The sequence below is a fragment of the Polypterus senegalus genome, chromosome 3, assembly GCF_016835505.1.
Source record: "Polypterus senegalus isolate Bchr_013 chromosome 3, ASM1683550v1, whole genome shotgun sequence".
NCBI classification, from domain to species: Eukaryota; Metazoa; Chordata; class Cladistia; order Polypteriformes; family Polypteridae; genus Polypterus; species Polypterus senegalus.
In genome coordinates, this window is record NC_053156.1 from 135798720 (window position 1) to 135815662 (window position 16943).

Here is a 16943-nt window from a genome sequence, read left to right on the forward strand (position 1 = left end):
GGTTGGGAAGTATCCACTGGTAGAGCGCTTTGCAAGACCCATCACATAAAGTCAAACTAGCGGTACCCCAAGAATTCTCTAAAGAGACACTTTAACTTAGGTTACTGGAGAGCGTTCATGTCTCGCAACCATATAAGCAAAACAGGAAGCATTAGGACTCTAAAGATTTGGACCTTCTTTCTTTAGCACACATATCAGAGCACCACACACCCCTTTCCAGTGACCTAATGCCCCTCCCATGCTATCCCAATCCGTGTACAGACTTCACAGTAAGAATCACTAGAGACATGAATGTTGCTGCTGAGGTAAGAAAACCTCTCGGCAAGGTCGAAATTCTCTCCACAGACAGACACACTGCTGATGGATGTGTCCAAGAGGTCATTAAAGGCATGATATAATAATGATACAAATAATTTATTTATCTTCTTAAACAAGCTCAAAGTGCTTAACAAAATCAAGTCACATTACATCACAATTACACATTACGCAGCACATTACTCATAACTTCACATGAGCATTTATATACTGCACACCTTTTTACCAATTTAGGTTTTGTCATGTATCTGCCCTTTATGTGCAACATCAGACAAATTTCCCCTTTTCAAACCTAGAAGTGAAACTCAGTATAAGAGAAAGAGCCAAATATCCACTTTGGAAGCAAAACCACCGCTGCACTTGCAAAATTGTCACAGACACTATAAACAATTTTAATAAGATGGCTGTTCACTGGACATCATAAGACTCACACTTCACTATGAGGTTATACTGCATATTAATTATGTATTATTAGTTATATCATGCAGCCACTGATGTCTAAACTATTAGTGAAATGTAAATTGTTATTATTATATAACTATAGTTGTGTGCATTACATACATTAAACATTATGCTCTGGGTTGGTGCCACAAAGTTCCAATTCACAAAGAGCCACTGTATCTTCATTAATTTTATTTTTTGTCAACTTGGAAATAATGTTGTATTAGTGTAATTATTTAATATTTCTATCTGTCAAATAATAAACCTAAAAACATATTGTATAAATTATTACTGCAAAAAAGTTTAATATTGTAACATAAAGCAAACAGATATTATAAACCAAGAAAAGAGAAACAAAATAATTTTCTAATTTTAAAAAGTACTAACAGGGAGAGAGTAGTACACGGAGACATGTATCACTGCATGCTATGGATGATGGAATGTCCAGGCTTAAAGTTAATGATCATTATTTTATAGTTTGAGCCAAGTTTTTAGTCACAAATCTTTTAAATAACAGGATTGTTTTTAACATTCCATCTTACAACACATTTCTACCTGAATATTTTCATTTCCATCTGAATTCACAAATTCAATTTCCAATTAATTATATTCAGCTACAATAATTCACTTTGAATTGCAATAATTATTCCACAAAATTAAAAGAAACAATGTATGCCATGTATTTTGCTTTAGCTCTATAGTATATTTTATGCTAAAAATATTTCTAAACATTTGCTTTATAAATTTCATATTTTTATATTTGTAATAAATTCCCAAATATTAGTAATTACTGTATCTCATGAAAACACAAGACAACATTAAAAAGATAACTACATATATTATTCTTACCAATGGCTGCTGTTTGTAACTGCTGCATGTGTGCCTCTATGACTGCAGGGTCTCTTGAGCTGTAAGGACCCAATAATGGATAAAAATTTGAACCAATGTCTTCTGGAGGGTTGTGCTTTCCTCTGGGGAAACTCGTTGCAATTTTTGGGTCCCAGTGAGGTAGTACAGGATGGTTCCAGTGAATATATTTGCCATCAAATTTTGGATTGCCATACCAACTATAGTAAAATGTGTGCAAATTATAATTAGGTAAAGAAACTTTGCGCAGCTGGTTGTCTAAAGTCATACTTTTTGTTAAGTTGTTCTTAGAACTTCTTCTTTCTATATGCTCTTCAACATTAGTTTTATGAAATTCAGGTTCTGCTCTTTGCAAAGCTGGAAACAATCCTAGTCCAAATGGATTTCCAAACCGAGATTCAACAGGTCTTAAGGTCTTCAATGCCATCATCATCAAAAATATTAAAGACATTAAAATGGTTAGAGTGATGCATGTTTTTCTCCGAAATCGGACCATTCTGTAAAGCAAAAAAAAAACACAAAATTTTAAGTATACACCACAAATGAAAATATCAATATTTGGTATTTTAAAGACAAACTTCCATTTTTAAAACATAATTAAATACGATTCATTTGGCAACTACAGTATGTAACCTTTTTCTTTACTGAACCCCTGCCCATTTTTTAAGGTATGAAAATGCAGAAGATTCTAAATGAAGAGATTGCTGCAAAAAAAAAACCACTCACTGTCAAAAGCCCTATTAGTCTCTTAAGGAAACAGAGTTATCATTTAGCTTGACTGGCCAAGACTGCAGGACCCGAGTTTGCACCCTGGGCACTCAGAGATACTGTAGCAAGAAGGCTACAGATGTGAATTTAAACCTTTGTCATTTGACTCAAATTAATTTTAAAAAGCTGAAGAAGAAGCAACTTGCAGCCAATGGTGGGGTTTGGTGTTGGGAGAACATACAGTAAGAGAGCTTGGCCTGCAATGAAGAGACACTCTCATTGTTAACCAAGAAAAAGACACAAAAAGTATACACTGCCTTCCACTATTACTGGCACTCCTTGTAAAAATTAGTAAGAAGGGTTAGAGAAAATGTTTGCTGAAGAACCGTCATCTTGCACTGAAAAAGTGAAAAAAATCTGAATGAATTGAAACAAGTTTATTGAAAGAAAAATAAATCCCTCATCAAGAAATAAATATTTTTTTAACAAAAACACATTTTTTTAATGATTCCAAAATACAATGACATCTGATGTTTGTCACCCCCTCAGGTGTACACTGCAGGTGTTATGAGCGAGCGTATAACTGTTGATCTTATAAAGATAATAATATAGTCCATGTTGACAATAGATAGATAGATAGATAGATAGATAGATACTTTATTAATCCCAAGGGGAAATTCACATAATCCAGCAGCAGTATACTGATACAAAAAAACAATATTAAATTAAAGAGTAATAAAAAATGCATGTAAAAACAGACAATAACTTTGAATAATGTTAGCATTTACCCCGTGGAACTGAAGAGTCGCAAGAATATATATATGAAGAATAAACTTCACTGGCAACAAAGCTGTTGTATTATGCACTCTCATGTAATGATTGCATGCAGTAAGATATATTTTAGGGGATTAGTGAATCGATAAATGATTTGTTCACATATATACACTTAGAAGCAAACATTAGTTAAATTATTTAGATGTAAATATATTTATCTGCATATAATGTGTACAATTTAATTAAGATTACTGTTATACAAGCAGGAATGTGTTTGCCACATGATTACCCAGCTTTATCTTTTAAATGTTTTACTAGTTTCACTTGAAAAAATTGTGTGGTACAGTATATTATGATGGCTGAAAGAAAGAGTACCTGTTTAACAGGCTACTGGAACATTAAAATCTGCACATCTCCCAGAGTTCCTCAAGCAAAAGAATTGACTTGAAAACAAGATGATCGACTATAGCAAATAAAGAAGCATTTGAATGCATTTTAATAGCATAAGCAAAATATGGGAACCAGTCCTAAATGTCAATAAATTTTCTCCAGTATTACGATTTTAAACAGTAATTGTCCTGAATAAAAGCCATTTGACAGCCAAAAGATCTCTTTTTTGCTAATGAGCTGAGCCAATTACTTGATACACTGAAAAACGTCAGCCCACCCCTCAAAAGGGTAACCTTTTTCTTAATTCTGTAGGTTCTTGATTAGTACTTATGATTTTGTAAATTGCAATATGTTCAGGAATATTTGTTTAACTGTTTTTCTTACATGTTATAATGGGTTAGGAACGACCATGTATACATAAATAGTTTCACCAGAAACAAAACCACATTTCTTTCATTACAGTTCTATGTAAAAGTAAAAAAATGCTTTTTAAGGATCTATAACACAAAGATTTATTTGATGCACACAAAGAAATGACTATTTATTTGACAAGTCCAAGTAGTCATTTTGGGAAGCTTATTTGCACAAGAAGTGTGATTTGCTCAAAAGTCAAAGTAACATGTGCAGGCCATCTTGGAATCTTTGTATGGGCAGTCCCCAGGTTACGTACGAGATAGGGACTGTAGGTTTGTACTTAAGTTGAATTTGTATGCAAGTCTGAACAGGTACATAAATTTAATAAATGCTATCGTTGACCGACTTTAACCAAGTGCTCTGATAATGAATGATGGAGTTTCACCTCCCTCTGACCTTTTTATTATTTCTACTTTATTTTCAATGGTGATGGTTTTTCTCTTCTTTACTGTATCACCAGCACTTGCATCAGATTTGTGTTTCAGAGACATTATTGAAAGGTGAAGATAAAAGATTAAGATTAGCTCTTCTGCATAGCACTGTACACGCTATCACAGCAGGAAGGCACCAGTCGTCAACAAGTCTGATGTACTGACAAGAGACAACATCCTGCTATGTACGTAACAGTAGAAGCAGGCTTGCTATTGAGAATGAATGGGGGCATCGAGGGGCGGTTTATCACCAGCCCACCTCACAGTCCCCTCCACTACAGTATGCTGCCTGCAGCAACTGCCCACCGAGAACGAACACGTTGCGACCAAAGGCGGGTAGTGAATCGCCCCCATTCAATAGGCAGCCATCCGATGCACACTACAATGCTACTCCCCGCCACCCTGTTCACCCTCAATGGCCTCCATTCAGCCACAACCGGGTCACCACTTGCAGCATTACCAGCCGCCCACCGAGAACGAACAGGGCTGCCATGTGTGGTGGTCAGGCAGTGAAACCGCTTGCTGCCGGGAGCCGCCTGAGGTACACTACACTGTGCAAGCAGCGAAATCGCTCCCCTCCAGCAGCATTACCAGCTGCCCACCGAGAACGAATGGGGCAGCCATGTGTGGTGGGCCGGCAGTGAAACCGCTTTCCGCCGGGAGCCGCCCGAGGGACACTACACTGCGAGAGCAGCGAAATCGGGCCCTTCCAGCTACTGCTTGCAGCATTACCAGCCGACCACTGAGAATGAACGGGGCAGCTGTGTGTGGTGGGCGGGCAGGGAAACTGCCCGAGGGACACTACACTGCGCGGGCAGCGAAATCACCCCTCTCCAGCCATTGCTTGCAGCGTCCCCAGGCAGAAGATGACATCATATGTATAATTCTTGTAAAAGTAAGAGCATTTGCAGTAGTCTTTTATATTTTTGTATTCCATATCAAGTCAAACGAATGTTCTTACTTTAAAAATATAATAAAAACACATTTGGCAGATGTAAGAAAAATTAAAACACACAGACCCACACAAAAAACCTACACATAATCTCTTGTTAAAATCCCCAAATGCAATACTGGGCTAGGTATGGGATGGTGGGGTTTACAGGAATATCATTTTTAGATGTGATTACTTGAGCGTTCAGTACTTCAAAATTTAAACCAAAAAAAGGCAGTACTTTAAAACATTTCAATTCCTGGAGGGTGCACGGCAAGAAAAAATTTTGAGAACCCCTGGGCCAGCAACATCACATAATATATGACCACACATACATCAACACCGACCTTCCCAACATTTTCATCATAAACTCTGGGGACTTGTTTCATGTTCCCTTACCCTCATTAATTTTAACCAGTTTGTGGACTGTACAACAAGGGAAAACAGGATCATGGGCTTGTTAAATGCTGATATCAAAGATGCATATACAATGACACTGAAGTTTTGCCACCTTTGGGCAGATCTGACCTTAACTTCTTACAGCACCCACTTACCCATTTATAAACCCAGAGTCCAGCAGCTGCCAGATACCACCATGACTGTACAAGAATGAACAACAGAGGCTGAGGGGACACTATACGATGCCTTTGAAGACACTGACTAAGGCATGCTTTGTTAGTCATAAGGTGAGAACACTGAGGCACTCTCATTTTTATGTGGGTAACACAGTTCCCACAAAGACACTGTGGTGTTGTCCCAGCAACAAACCATGGATTACAAAGGACCTGAAAGGCCTACGGAATAAGAAATAGAGGAAATAACTGAGGAAGCAGCTCAGTGGGGGAAAAAGCTCACTACAGACACAAATTTGAGTGTAAGTTACAGCACAGAAAACATGAAGGAAGTATGGAACATGATGAGGAATATCATTGGCTACAAACAGGGCAAACTCTGGAAACACTGGAAATTGTTGTAGAAAAGAGGGAGGTGGCAAAACTGGATGCCATCATGAAAAATCCCATTTATCCTCTCCAGGAGGTATACTCTTAGAGCACTTTAAGCCACAGGATCATTTCTCCATGGTGTGCTGAGAAGCACGTCTGGAGTTCTTTTCTTCCTGCTGCTAACAGGAAGTTCAATGCTGCTTCCCAACATCCCAGACAAAATACATACTTATACTCTTTAAATTTCTATTTTCTGTACAAAAATACAGCAATATGTCTGCATAATGCTTCACTAGGACTATGATAGCCAAGTCAGAAATTTTCATTCTTTTAAATTTTCTTGCTTTATAGTCATTCCAGGATGTATTCTGACTTTATTTATTTACTTATCTATTTATACATTTATTCATTTCAAAAGCTTCTGTAAAAAGCCCAATTCCTCCCTGGTGAAAAATAAAGTTTGTTCTATCTACATTTAGTATTCATTATGTATTACTTATATATCTACTGTTTAATTGTATTATTTATCTGGCGAGTCTGTATCTTTGTTTTTTTATTTATACTGCTTTATGTATCTAGATTTCAATTAAATAAATGTATCAGATCAAATTTAACAGCCTACTGCAGTCATTTGCTTTGATTATTCAGTCTACTATTATCAAAAATCATGCTGTGTGACTATTGTAAACAGTAACCAAGACCATGCTCTACTTCACAGCTTTAGGTTTATTTTCATGGGGAATCTGACCAAGTAGAACACCATTTTGCAGGGTCGGTTTAAACAATTTACCAATATGTATCCTAGACAAGATAATGTTTTGGTTTCTGTAGATTTTCCTTTACCAACCAAAGCAAGCTCGGAGCATGCTATTGTTTAATGCAGCACTTAAAAGCTATGGACAAGTGAAGTAAGAAACAATTAAAACTAGCCAATACATCTTGTGATCCACAAGCAGCAACTTGTACAAGGCAGGAACCAGTTCTGGGATATATGCTATACTCGCGTATATCCCCACACTGTGTAAATTAAATTTAAATTTAAGAAACAAAGCCTGCTCAGCACAAAATGTAAAATGCTGACGAAATCAAAAGCAGCTCCTTCTCAGTGAACATAATTTATTACAATAATCTCCCTAACCACCTACATTCCAACACTGAGATTAACAGACAGTTAAAAAAAATGAAAGTAATTTCTTAAGGATAAGTGATGACTCGTTAACAAAAAACGCCTGTACATTTTGTCCTTTTAAATACACTCCTTTCTGCAAGTGGATTATGAAATCTTGAAGTGTACTTTGATTTGAATCCAGGCCGCTGCTGTGTTATAAAAGGTATTGGGTGTGCGTTTGCCACTTTCAATGCAAAAAGGCTTATTGCAGACTTCCCCCTATACATAAACTGATATCCAATTTACTTGATGAAAGCGCAAAAATTAATTTAGGGCTCAAATAATGGAAAGCTGGTTTAAAAAATAAAACAAGCACTTTCTAATTTTAATGGAGTATCAGTAGTAACAAAAAGGCCTTCTCTGTTAAATGAATAGACTTGACAGGAATACAGAAACCAGCGGTTTCTCAGACTCATACTTTCCTGATGGGCACCCACAGTATTTCAGTGGCTAAACTACTCTTCAGTCTACCATGAGCGAGAACTTGCCCTGATTGCATATACACTCACCTAAAGGATTATTAGGAACACCATACTAATACGGTGTTTGACCCCCTTTCGCCTTCAGAACTGCCTTAATTCTACGTGGCATTGATTCAACAAGGTGCTGAAAGCATTCTTTAGAAATGTTGGCCCATATTGATAGGATAGCATCTTGCAGTTGATGGTGATTTGTGGCACATCCAGGGCACGAAGCTCCCGTTCCACCACATCCCAAAGATGCTCTATTGGGTTGAGATCTGGTGACTGTGGGGGCCATTTTAGTACAGTGAATTCATTGTCATGTTCAAGAAACCAATTTGAAATGATTCGAGCTTTGTGACATGGTGCATTATCCTGCTGGAAGTAGCCATCAGAGGATGGGTACATGGTGGTCATGAAGGGATGGACATGGTCAGAAACAATGCTCAGGTAGCCCGTGGCATTTAAACGATGCCCAATTGGCACTAAGGGGCCTAAAGTGTGCTAAGAAAACATCCCCCACACCATTACACTACCACCACCAACAGAAATCGAGACTCATCAGACCAGGCAATATTTTTCCAGTCTTCAACTGTCCAATTTTGGTGAGCTCGTGCAAATTGTAGCCTCTTTTTCCTATTTGTAGTGGAGAGGAGTGGTACCCGGTGGGGTCTTCTGCTGTTGTAGCCCATCCGCCTCAAGGTTGTGCGTGTTGTGGCTTCACAAATGCTTTGCTGCATACCTCGGTTGTAACGAGTGGTTATTTCAGTCAAAGTTGCTCTTCTATCAGCTTGAATCAGTCGGCCCATTCTCCTCTAACCTCTAGCATCAACAAGGCATTTTCGCCCACAGGACTGCCGCATACTGGATGTTTTTCCCTTTTCACACCATTCTTTGTAAACCCTAGAAATGGTTGTGCGTGAAAATCCCAGTAAATGAGCAGAGTGTGAAATACTCAAACCGGCCCGTCTGGCACCAACAACCATGCCACGCTCACAATTGCTTAAATCACCTTTCTTTCCCATTCTGACATTCAGTTTGGAGTTCAGAAGATTGTCTTGACCAGGACCACACCCCTAAATGCATTGAAGCAACTGCCATGTGATTGGTTGATTAGATAATTGCATTAATGAGAAATTGAACAGGTGTTCCTAATAATCCTTTAGGTGAGTGTATTTAACTTCATAATTAAAAAAAATGACATCTCTGAGAATGCTACACTGCATGCTAAACAATTCATTAGGTGCACACATTTTTTTCCACTGTTGTTTGGGAACTGAGAGGTCATCAATTTTTAGTAAAGAGAGAAACTCCTAAATGTTCAAACTCTTTCTACAGAAACAGTTACACTTCCTACAATGTGACAGAAGACACGGTAAGCAGTGTAACATTCAAAAGAGGTCTGGAAAACAGGGACACACCATATGCATAGCAACAGAAACAGATAAAGACAATGAGTGTATTTTAATGCACCAGACTTCAAAATACACTAGACTTCTTCACTTTAACCCCAAGCAATAACAAAAGCAGTCCTAGAGTATCAGAGAGCTTTGTTAAGGGCTTTGCATCATAACACTGCTTTAACCGCTTTAAGATATGAATTAGAACTCTTAGAACAAGTAGCTCACCAACATCCCAGCCAATGACACGCTTCTTCATATTTAATTATTGTATTGTAATAATCTCATAAACTTCTAGCTTTTACAAGTTTTTGACTAAATTGACTAAAGCTTAACTTTGTTTGACTATGACACATTCAAATTTCAGAAGAAAACCCATCCATTATCCAAGCCACAAGGGGTCACGGGGGTCTGTTAGAGCCAATCCCAGCCAACAAAGGGCACAAGACAGGAAACAAACCTGTCTCTGGACTGGGCTGTGGGAGGAAACCCGAGTACCCGGAGAAAACCCACGCAGACACAGGGAGAACATGCAAACTCTACGTAGGGAGGACCCGGGTCTCCTAACTGCGAGGCAGCAGCGCTACCCACTGCGCCACCGTGCCACCCACAGAGGAAAATCCATCCATTCATTATCCAACCCGCTACATCCTAACTACAGGGTCACAGGGGTCTGCTGGAGCCAATACCAGCCAACACAGGGCACAAGGCAAGAAACAAACCCCGGGCAGGGCGCCAGCCCACCACAGGTGCACACGCACACACACGCGCACACACACTAGGGACAATTTACCTAACCTGCATGTCTCTGGACTGTGGGAGGAAACCGGAGCACCCAGAGAAAACCCACGCAGACACAGGGAGAACATGCAAACTCCACGTAGGGAGGACCCGGGAAGCAAACCCAGGTCTCCTAACTGCGAGGCAGCAGTGCTACCCACTGCGCCACCCACAGAGGAAAATGCTAAATGAAAAAGCTTGCAACATACAAACACTCCACAGAACAAATCTCCATTCAGTCTCTCTTCTTGCTATATGAGCATTTGCCTTACTTCTGTAATTCTGGTGTTTATCAATAATTGTATTATTCTGTGTGGTTCAGTTAATTTGATGCAAATCTGATGGCTATGAACTAAAATTAAAGACAATAATTATTTACTGATTATAATCTCAACAATTCTATTCCTCTTACCTACAAAATATTACAATATTTCACTAAAATGTAACTAAATAAACATTTTTTCTTTTCTAATTGTCATTTTTACATGAAAAAGTGTGGGAGGAATTTTTTTGTAACAAGGCTTGCTGACTGCCTTTAGTTAACCACTTACGCATGAGCTGTGCTTCTGGTAGGACACAGCCATATTTCAAAGTTGTCTGTGTATGTTGTAATAAACCCTCAAGTCAATCAAAAGCAATAATGGTATTTTTACATACCCAAGGGTTTCCATGTTGTCTGCTCTCTTTCATTAGTAAAATATGCGATTTGCAGCACATCAGTAAATATGCTTTTCTCTCTTCACCACTTTCATGGGACACCGTTATCTCCAATGTAAGGTTTTGTTCTTGAAGCCCAAACTACCAGCACACCCAGTTCAAACTTCTACACAGACTCAATCCTACTCCCCACAAGTGGTTTCTCATGGGCTTTACTGCTGATTCTCTCTGTCAATTATGTTCCTTTGGTTTACCCAGCACTTTCCTCCACATGTTCAAGCACTGTCCCCAGCTTTTCTTCTTGCACACACGTGCATGTCACCTACTGTCTTCTTTTCTTTCCTGCAGTATCCCTCTTTTACCTCAAATCTTTCTTCTTTTAGATCTTTCTAGGCTTCAACTCAAACTCTCTGAAAGCAAGTTATTTTGTCTGGGTACCTTAGGAATTAAACTAATCATTGCCTCTCGCTGGAAGACACCTGAATGCGACACTGTCAACAACTGGCAGTCCTCCTTCTACAACTTAATACTGTACATCTGAAGTTGTCTGCAGTGTGGGTTATTGGTGCTTCCAGTAATGGCATTGACTCCAGATTTGCTGTGGCTCAATTTAATAAATCTCAGCTTGTAACTCATTTTTTTAAGCAATCCCTTGGCTCAGGCTGGGTGGGAGGGGGTGGTTTTAGTTACCTTGTATGCTATGTCCATTTATTGATAAATCCTAGAAGTTTGTTTTTGCTTAATAAAAAGTTGATCACAAAAAAAAGTATATATACTTTAATCAAAGATCCACCCTATGTAAATTAATGTACAATAAAAGGCTTAATACCATTTAATAGATAAGGTTCAGAGCACTCCAATATGTATAGTTATCATAACACATGACACAGTTGTGCACAAAAGGCAGCAAATAAATTGTGTATGTGACACCTCATATTTATACACCTTTACACACAGTTTCTATGAAACTGCATAGGGATTGTTTGGCTGATGCACAATGAGACTTGAAGTTTGTACTACAGAAATGTCTTCTTCAACAAAAAAAATCTAAGAATGAGAAAATCCTAGAAAATGTACACAATAGTAGTGACATGGAATATGAAGTCACAGTTTTGAGAACAAAGCATCTGGTGAAGGATTGATACCATGCTTGACTTATAAGTACTACTCAGAATATAACCTTATAGTGCTGCAGCATGCAGTTTTACAGTTCAAGTGTCATGGGTGCACTGTGCGTTGGGCCCATGATCGGCGAACTGATGTAGGAGTGGTGTTAGGGGTCCACAGACCTCCATGATTCAGGAGCTTCACCTGACTGCCAATTGGACTGCACATTTTTAGGGCTTGGTTTACTTGACCTGTGTCAGGTAACTCCTTCCACTTAAGTATAATGTAACGTGACAACCTCCTCAACAAAGTAGAGCTCTGGAAGTCCGTAGCCAGACTCTAATACGGATGTTGCTGTTTCATGAATCATCAAACTAACATTATTAACAGTCACCTTTTGTGATACTTTTCCATTAACTTCCATTAATTAAATTCCTTCACACCTCTCCATCAGTGCCTTTTGTTTTGTAAATGTGTCAATCAGCAGAAGCAGCCTCGAACCGGGAACCTTTGGGTTAGAAGGCAGCAGTTCTCACCTCTGCACCATTCAAGAATACATATCAACTGCATGTCAATTGACATTTGAGCTTAGGTTTTTAGCTCATTGACAGCAACATGAAATTCTAATTATTTTTTTTTTCTTTGATTATATTCATGAATAAAACTGCACGTTTATTTGATATTTGGACTAAAGTCTTCACGTCATCATTAATATAACATGGAAGAAGTTTCTGCTTTAGGTATGTGTTCAGAAGTTCCTGTCATCCTACATTTGCACAGATCATTGTAGACACGGACCACACATGAAATGTATGTATTCCAAATAATATATTATTTACCTTATACAACTGGGGAGGATGGGATAGCAGGCAGCTTGCTGCTTGTGCTGATCAAAACATTTACAAAACAAAAGATGCTGATGGAGAGTTGCAAAGGAATTTCAGGTTGCCCGGGATTATGAGTTTTTTCGTAGGCTTCAGGGATTCTAGTATTTCATACACCCCAGAATTAATCTACTTCCCAAATTCAACATCACTAGGAAACTAACTTATGAATATTAATGATCTAATTTGGTCAAAGTAATGGTGGTATGGCTCCTTGGTGCCTTTCTCCAGTAAACCTGTTAGACTGGTCAAACTCGCATTGGGTGCTGTTCCTTAAGAAATGTGAATTGCCTCCATAGTAAACATCACAAAATATTGTTTTTTCAGACACATATGAATTAAAATGTTGAGAAAACTAATGGATGCCCTTGTACCCCATTTGTCTCAGTATGTGGGCACCTGTTTGCCAAAAACTTGCACATTTCCTATAATGGTATGAACATCATCTTCCAGTTGAGCCTGGTCTCTTGCTTCTGTCAAGACCACAACATGCAATCACTCACACGTGATATAAAACAGAGGAGCTTGTCTAAATCACATTCATATTAATAAAAACTTCATAAAAATGATGTTATAGAAACAAGAAGACATACAGTAGTAAAAAAATTAAAAGTTAAAATAAGGGCAAAACAGTGACATTTGTATGAACTTCATATGTATAAATCCATTACATCTTCTGCTAATTTTAAAACCACAAATACTTAACATTGCAGTATTTTGCATTGAGGTATAGAAATACAGTGGAACCTTGGTTTGCGAGCATAATTCGTTCCGGAAACATGCTCGCAGTCCAAAGCACTCGTATATCAAAGTGAATTTCCCCATTAGAAATAATGGAAACTCAGATGATTCGTTCCACAACCCAAAACTATTCATATAAAAATGATTAATAAAAAATATAAAGTAAAAATACATAAAACAAATTAACCTGCACTTTACCTTTAAAAAGAATCATAGCTGGTGTGAGTGAGTTTCTAAACATTTGTGTGATTCCACCCAATGGAACGACACGCGGAAGAGTGTACCAAAGCAATTGCAGTCTTCCAGCGCTGTAGCAGTTCGCCGTGTAAGTGTATCCAAAAAGATTGCAGACATGCTATAAGCGCCTGCCGTCGGTGGGTGATACAAGGAACATTATAAAGATCCCGCTACAATAAATAACCACGATGTTGCTGTTTCAAGCTGAATAAAGCTGGTGTTGTTAAAGTACTGAGACTCAGCTTCGTGTTTTGGGGTGCAAGATGGGGACTTGCACTTCACAGCACACACGCACGCGCACACACAGACACACACAGTCACAATGCTGTAGTAAACAGTATACGCTCGTATGGATGTTGACTATACGAGTGAGGCACGCAGACTCAGACGGAGAAAAGGAGATGATTGCCGTCAAGAGAAGAGAAAGAGAGAGAGAGAGGGAGAGAGAGAGACTCGCACGAGAGCGAGAGAGAGAGATAAGGAAAGAGAGAGAGAGACGTGCGCGAGTGAGAGAGAAGGAGAGAGAGAGAACTGCACGCATGAAAGAGAAGAACCATCAGCTCAGTTGTGATCACATGACGCTCAGTGGACAAAGTGTATCCATACTACTCGTATTGCAAGACATCGCTCATTTATCAAGTAAAAATTTATTAAAAAATTTAGCTCGTCTTGCAAAACACTCGTAAACCAAGTTACTCACAAACCGAGTTTCCACTGTACTATACAATTCTATAAATAATGAGGTAATAGTAAGGACTTAATCCAAAAGGAACAAACTTCAGCAAGGTTAAATTAATATGACTTTGGGTGTTATTCCATGCATGTGCTGTTGCACGATATACCTGAAGGAATTCTGAGATGGCAGGTTTCCAGGGTTTCGCTTGTAAGATAAGCAGACTGGATGCAGCCTTTGAGAACATGATGAAATCTTTCAATGGCACCATTTTCAGCTCTACGGTATACTGAAATGTGTATGTGTTGTATATCTCTTTCTTTCAGAAATGCTGTAAAGTCTGTTGATGTGAATTGACATCCATTATCTAACACTACGGAATGTGGATTTCCAAATCTGCTAAAGACTGAAGTGAGGAAATCTATAACATTCTCAGCAGTGATAGCAAGTGGCCAGAAGTTGCCTTCACTTCTTCTATGATAATCAATGTGGGTTAGAGCATAACGACAATTCCAGACAGCTGTTTCAAATGGACCCACTCTATCTATGGCCAACTTTTACCAGGATTCTAATGGAAATGGAAAGGTTGTAAAGGTGCAGCAGAAGGATTGGCTGTCTTGTCAGGTGACTGGCACAGTTGACAATTTTTAACTTGAGCTGTGACCATATCATCTATACCTGGCCACCTGTACAGCTCATGCAGATGCTGTTTAGTTCTCACAATGCCTTGGTGACCTTCATGACCCAGTGCTACCAAGGTATGGCGCAGAGAAACAGGAGCAATGAGACGAGCAGCACGGAACACAAACTCGTTTTGTGCACTAAATTCATTTTGTAATTGGAAATATGGATGCATAACTGTGTCAACTAAATTAAGACAAGAAGTTAAACCACAGGTAATCTGATTTCGCAGAGCGGACAACTCACTGCAAGAGGCAGAGGCAGAAGCAAACTCACCAGGTGAGAGGGCAGTTAGAGCAGGAGACAACATTGCCACAAACTCAGGTTCAGTTGCAGAACGGTAAACAACAGTATAGTTGAAACACAACGGTCATGCTGCCCAGCATGCAATCTGCATGCCTGCACAATCAGACCCTTTTGAGGACAGTAGAGTGGTCAACGCTTGATGATCAGTGCGGAGGTTAAGTTTACAACCCCACAAGTAAGTCCTCCATTTTTCAACAGCCCACACACATCCAAGAGCTTCTTTTTCAACTGTAGAATTTTTCCTTTCAGCAACAGTAAGAGTTCTAGACTCAAATAAAACAGTCTTCTCCATATGGTCAGGTTGTACTTGAGCTAGGACAGCTCTGAGCCCATAATCAGACAAGTCAGTGGAAACTATAGTAGGCAAATCAGGGTCAAATAAAACCAAAGCTGGACTGTCAATTAGCAGCTGTTTCACTGACAAAGCTGTGCTGAGTTTCATCAGACCAGGAAAACTGTATATCTTTGAGGAGGCAGGGGCGCAGGGGTTCGACAATGGTGGCAAAATTTGGGATAAACTTATTATACCAAGATGCAAATCCAAGGAATTAACATAACTTGGTAACATCAGTTGGAGTTGGAGCATGCAGAAGAGCAGCAAGATGCTCCTGATCAGGATGTATCCCCTTGTGCTGTAACAGTACAACCCAGAAAACGCAGACTGACCTGATTAAAATGACATTTTGATTTGTTTCACTGCAATGCTGCATCTTTTATGCTTTTAAGAACTGCTTGAAGTGTCTGATCATGGTCGGCTTGTGTTCATCCCCATAAAATTAAATCATCTAAGTAGTTTGCAACATTTGGCAACCCCTGCAAGATTGCAGCGAGCATCTTTTGAAAAGCAGATGGAGCAGATGCTAACCCATATAGGACCCGGCAGAACCTGAACAGTACTTCAAGAGTAATAAAGGCAGTCATAATACGGCTGTCTTCGTGAAGCAAAAGCTGAAAGTATGCACTTTCTAAATCAATAGTGGAGAACACTGTTGCTCTTTTCAGCAATTACAGCATTTCATCAACATGAGGAAGATGAAAGCTGTCTGTAATAGCTTTATTTGGTTCTTGCAAGGCAACGCACATATGGGCACCCCTAGTCCTCTTTTGGACCACCACAATGGGTGACACCCAGGGAGAGGCATCAATGCTTTCAATAATCCTTGCTTAAAGAAGGCGATTTAGCTCTGGTAAACGATGTAATTTTTGCCGTACTGGAGTAACAGAGTCTAATACTTTAACTTTGTGTAAGAAGCCATTTGTACAACCTAGGGTAAGCGGAGGTGATGGAAAGACACATGACAGGAATACCTTGTGGTAGCACATGGTAAAACAGTACTGCTGTTAACACTAGAATTACCAGAGCCTGGGACTGCTTTGTAGGGAATGTATTTAATAAAGAGTCTACATTTGTGCTTTAACACTAGAATTACCAGAGCCTACGAAAAAAACTCTTAAATCCGTCCCACCTTAAATCGCTTCTTAAATCCCTTCACACCTCTCCGCCAGCGTCCTTTGTCTTCTAAATGTGCTGATAAAGAGAAGCTACAAGCAGCCGGCTATTGCATCCCCTCACCAATTTAGAACGTGCACGAACTTCTCCAAGCCCATGCCTTGATTGAGTATCTGGGAGTGA

At 39.1% G+C, this 16943-nt stretch overlaps 1 protein-coding gene across 4 annotated transcripts in view; it reads right to left on the bottom strand.

Annotated features, from left to right (window-relative positions):
* The window catches only part of manea (mannosidase, endo-alpha), a 46268-nt gene that overhangs the window by 11601 nt on the left and 17724 nt on the right, over positions 1–16943 (bottom strand). For all 4 annotated transcript variants that reach the window (XM_039747969.1, XM_039747972.1, XM_039747973.1 and 1 more), the window contains exon 3: positions 1606–2120. In XM_039747969.1, coding sequence (XP_039603903.1) covers positions 1606–2119 — 514 coding nt within the window. In that variant the 5' untranslated portion in view covers position 2120. The remainder of the gene's footprint in view (positions 1–1605; positions 2121–16943) is intronic.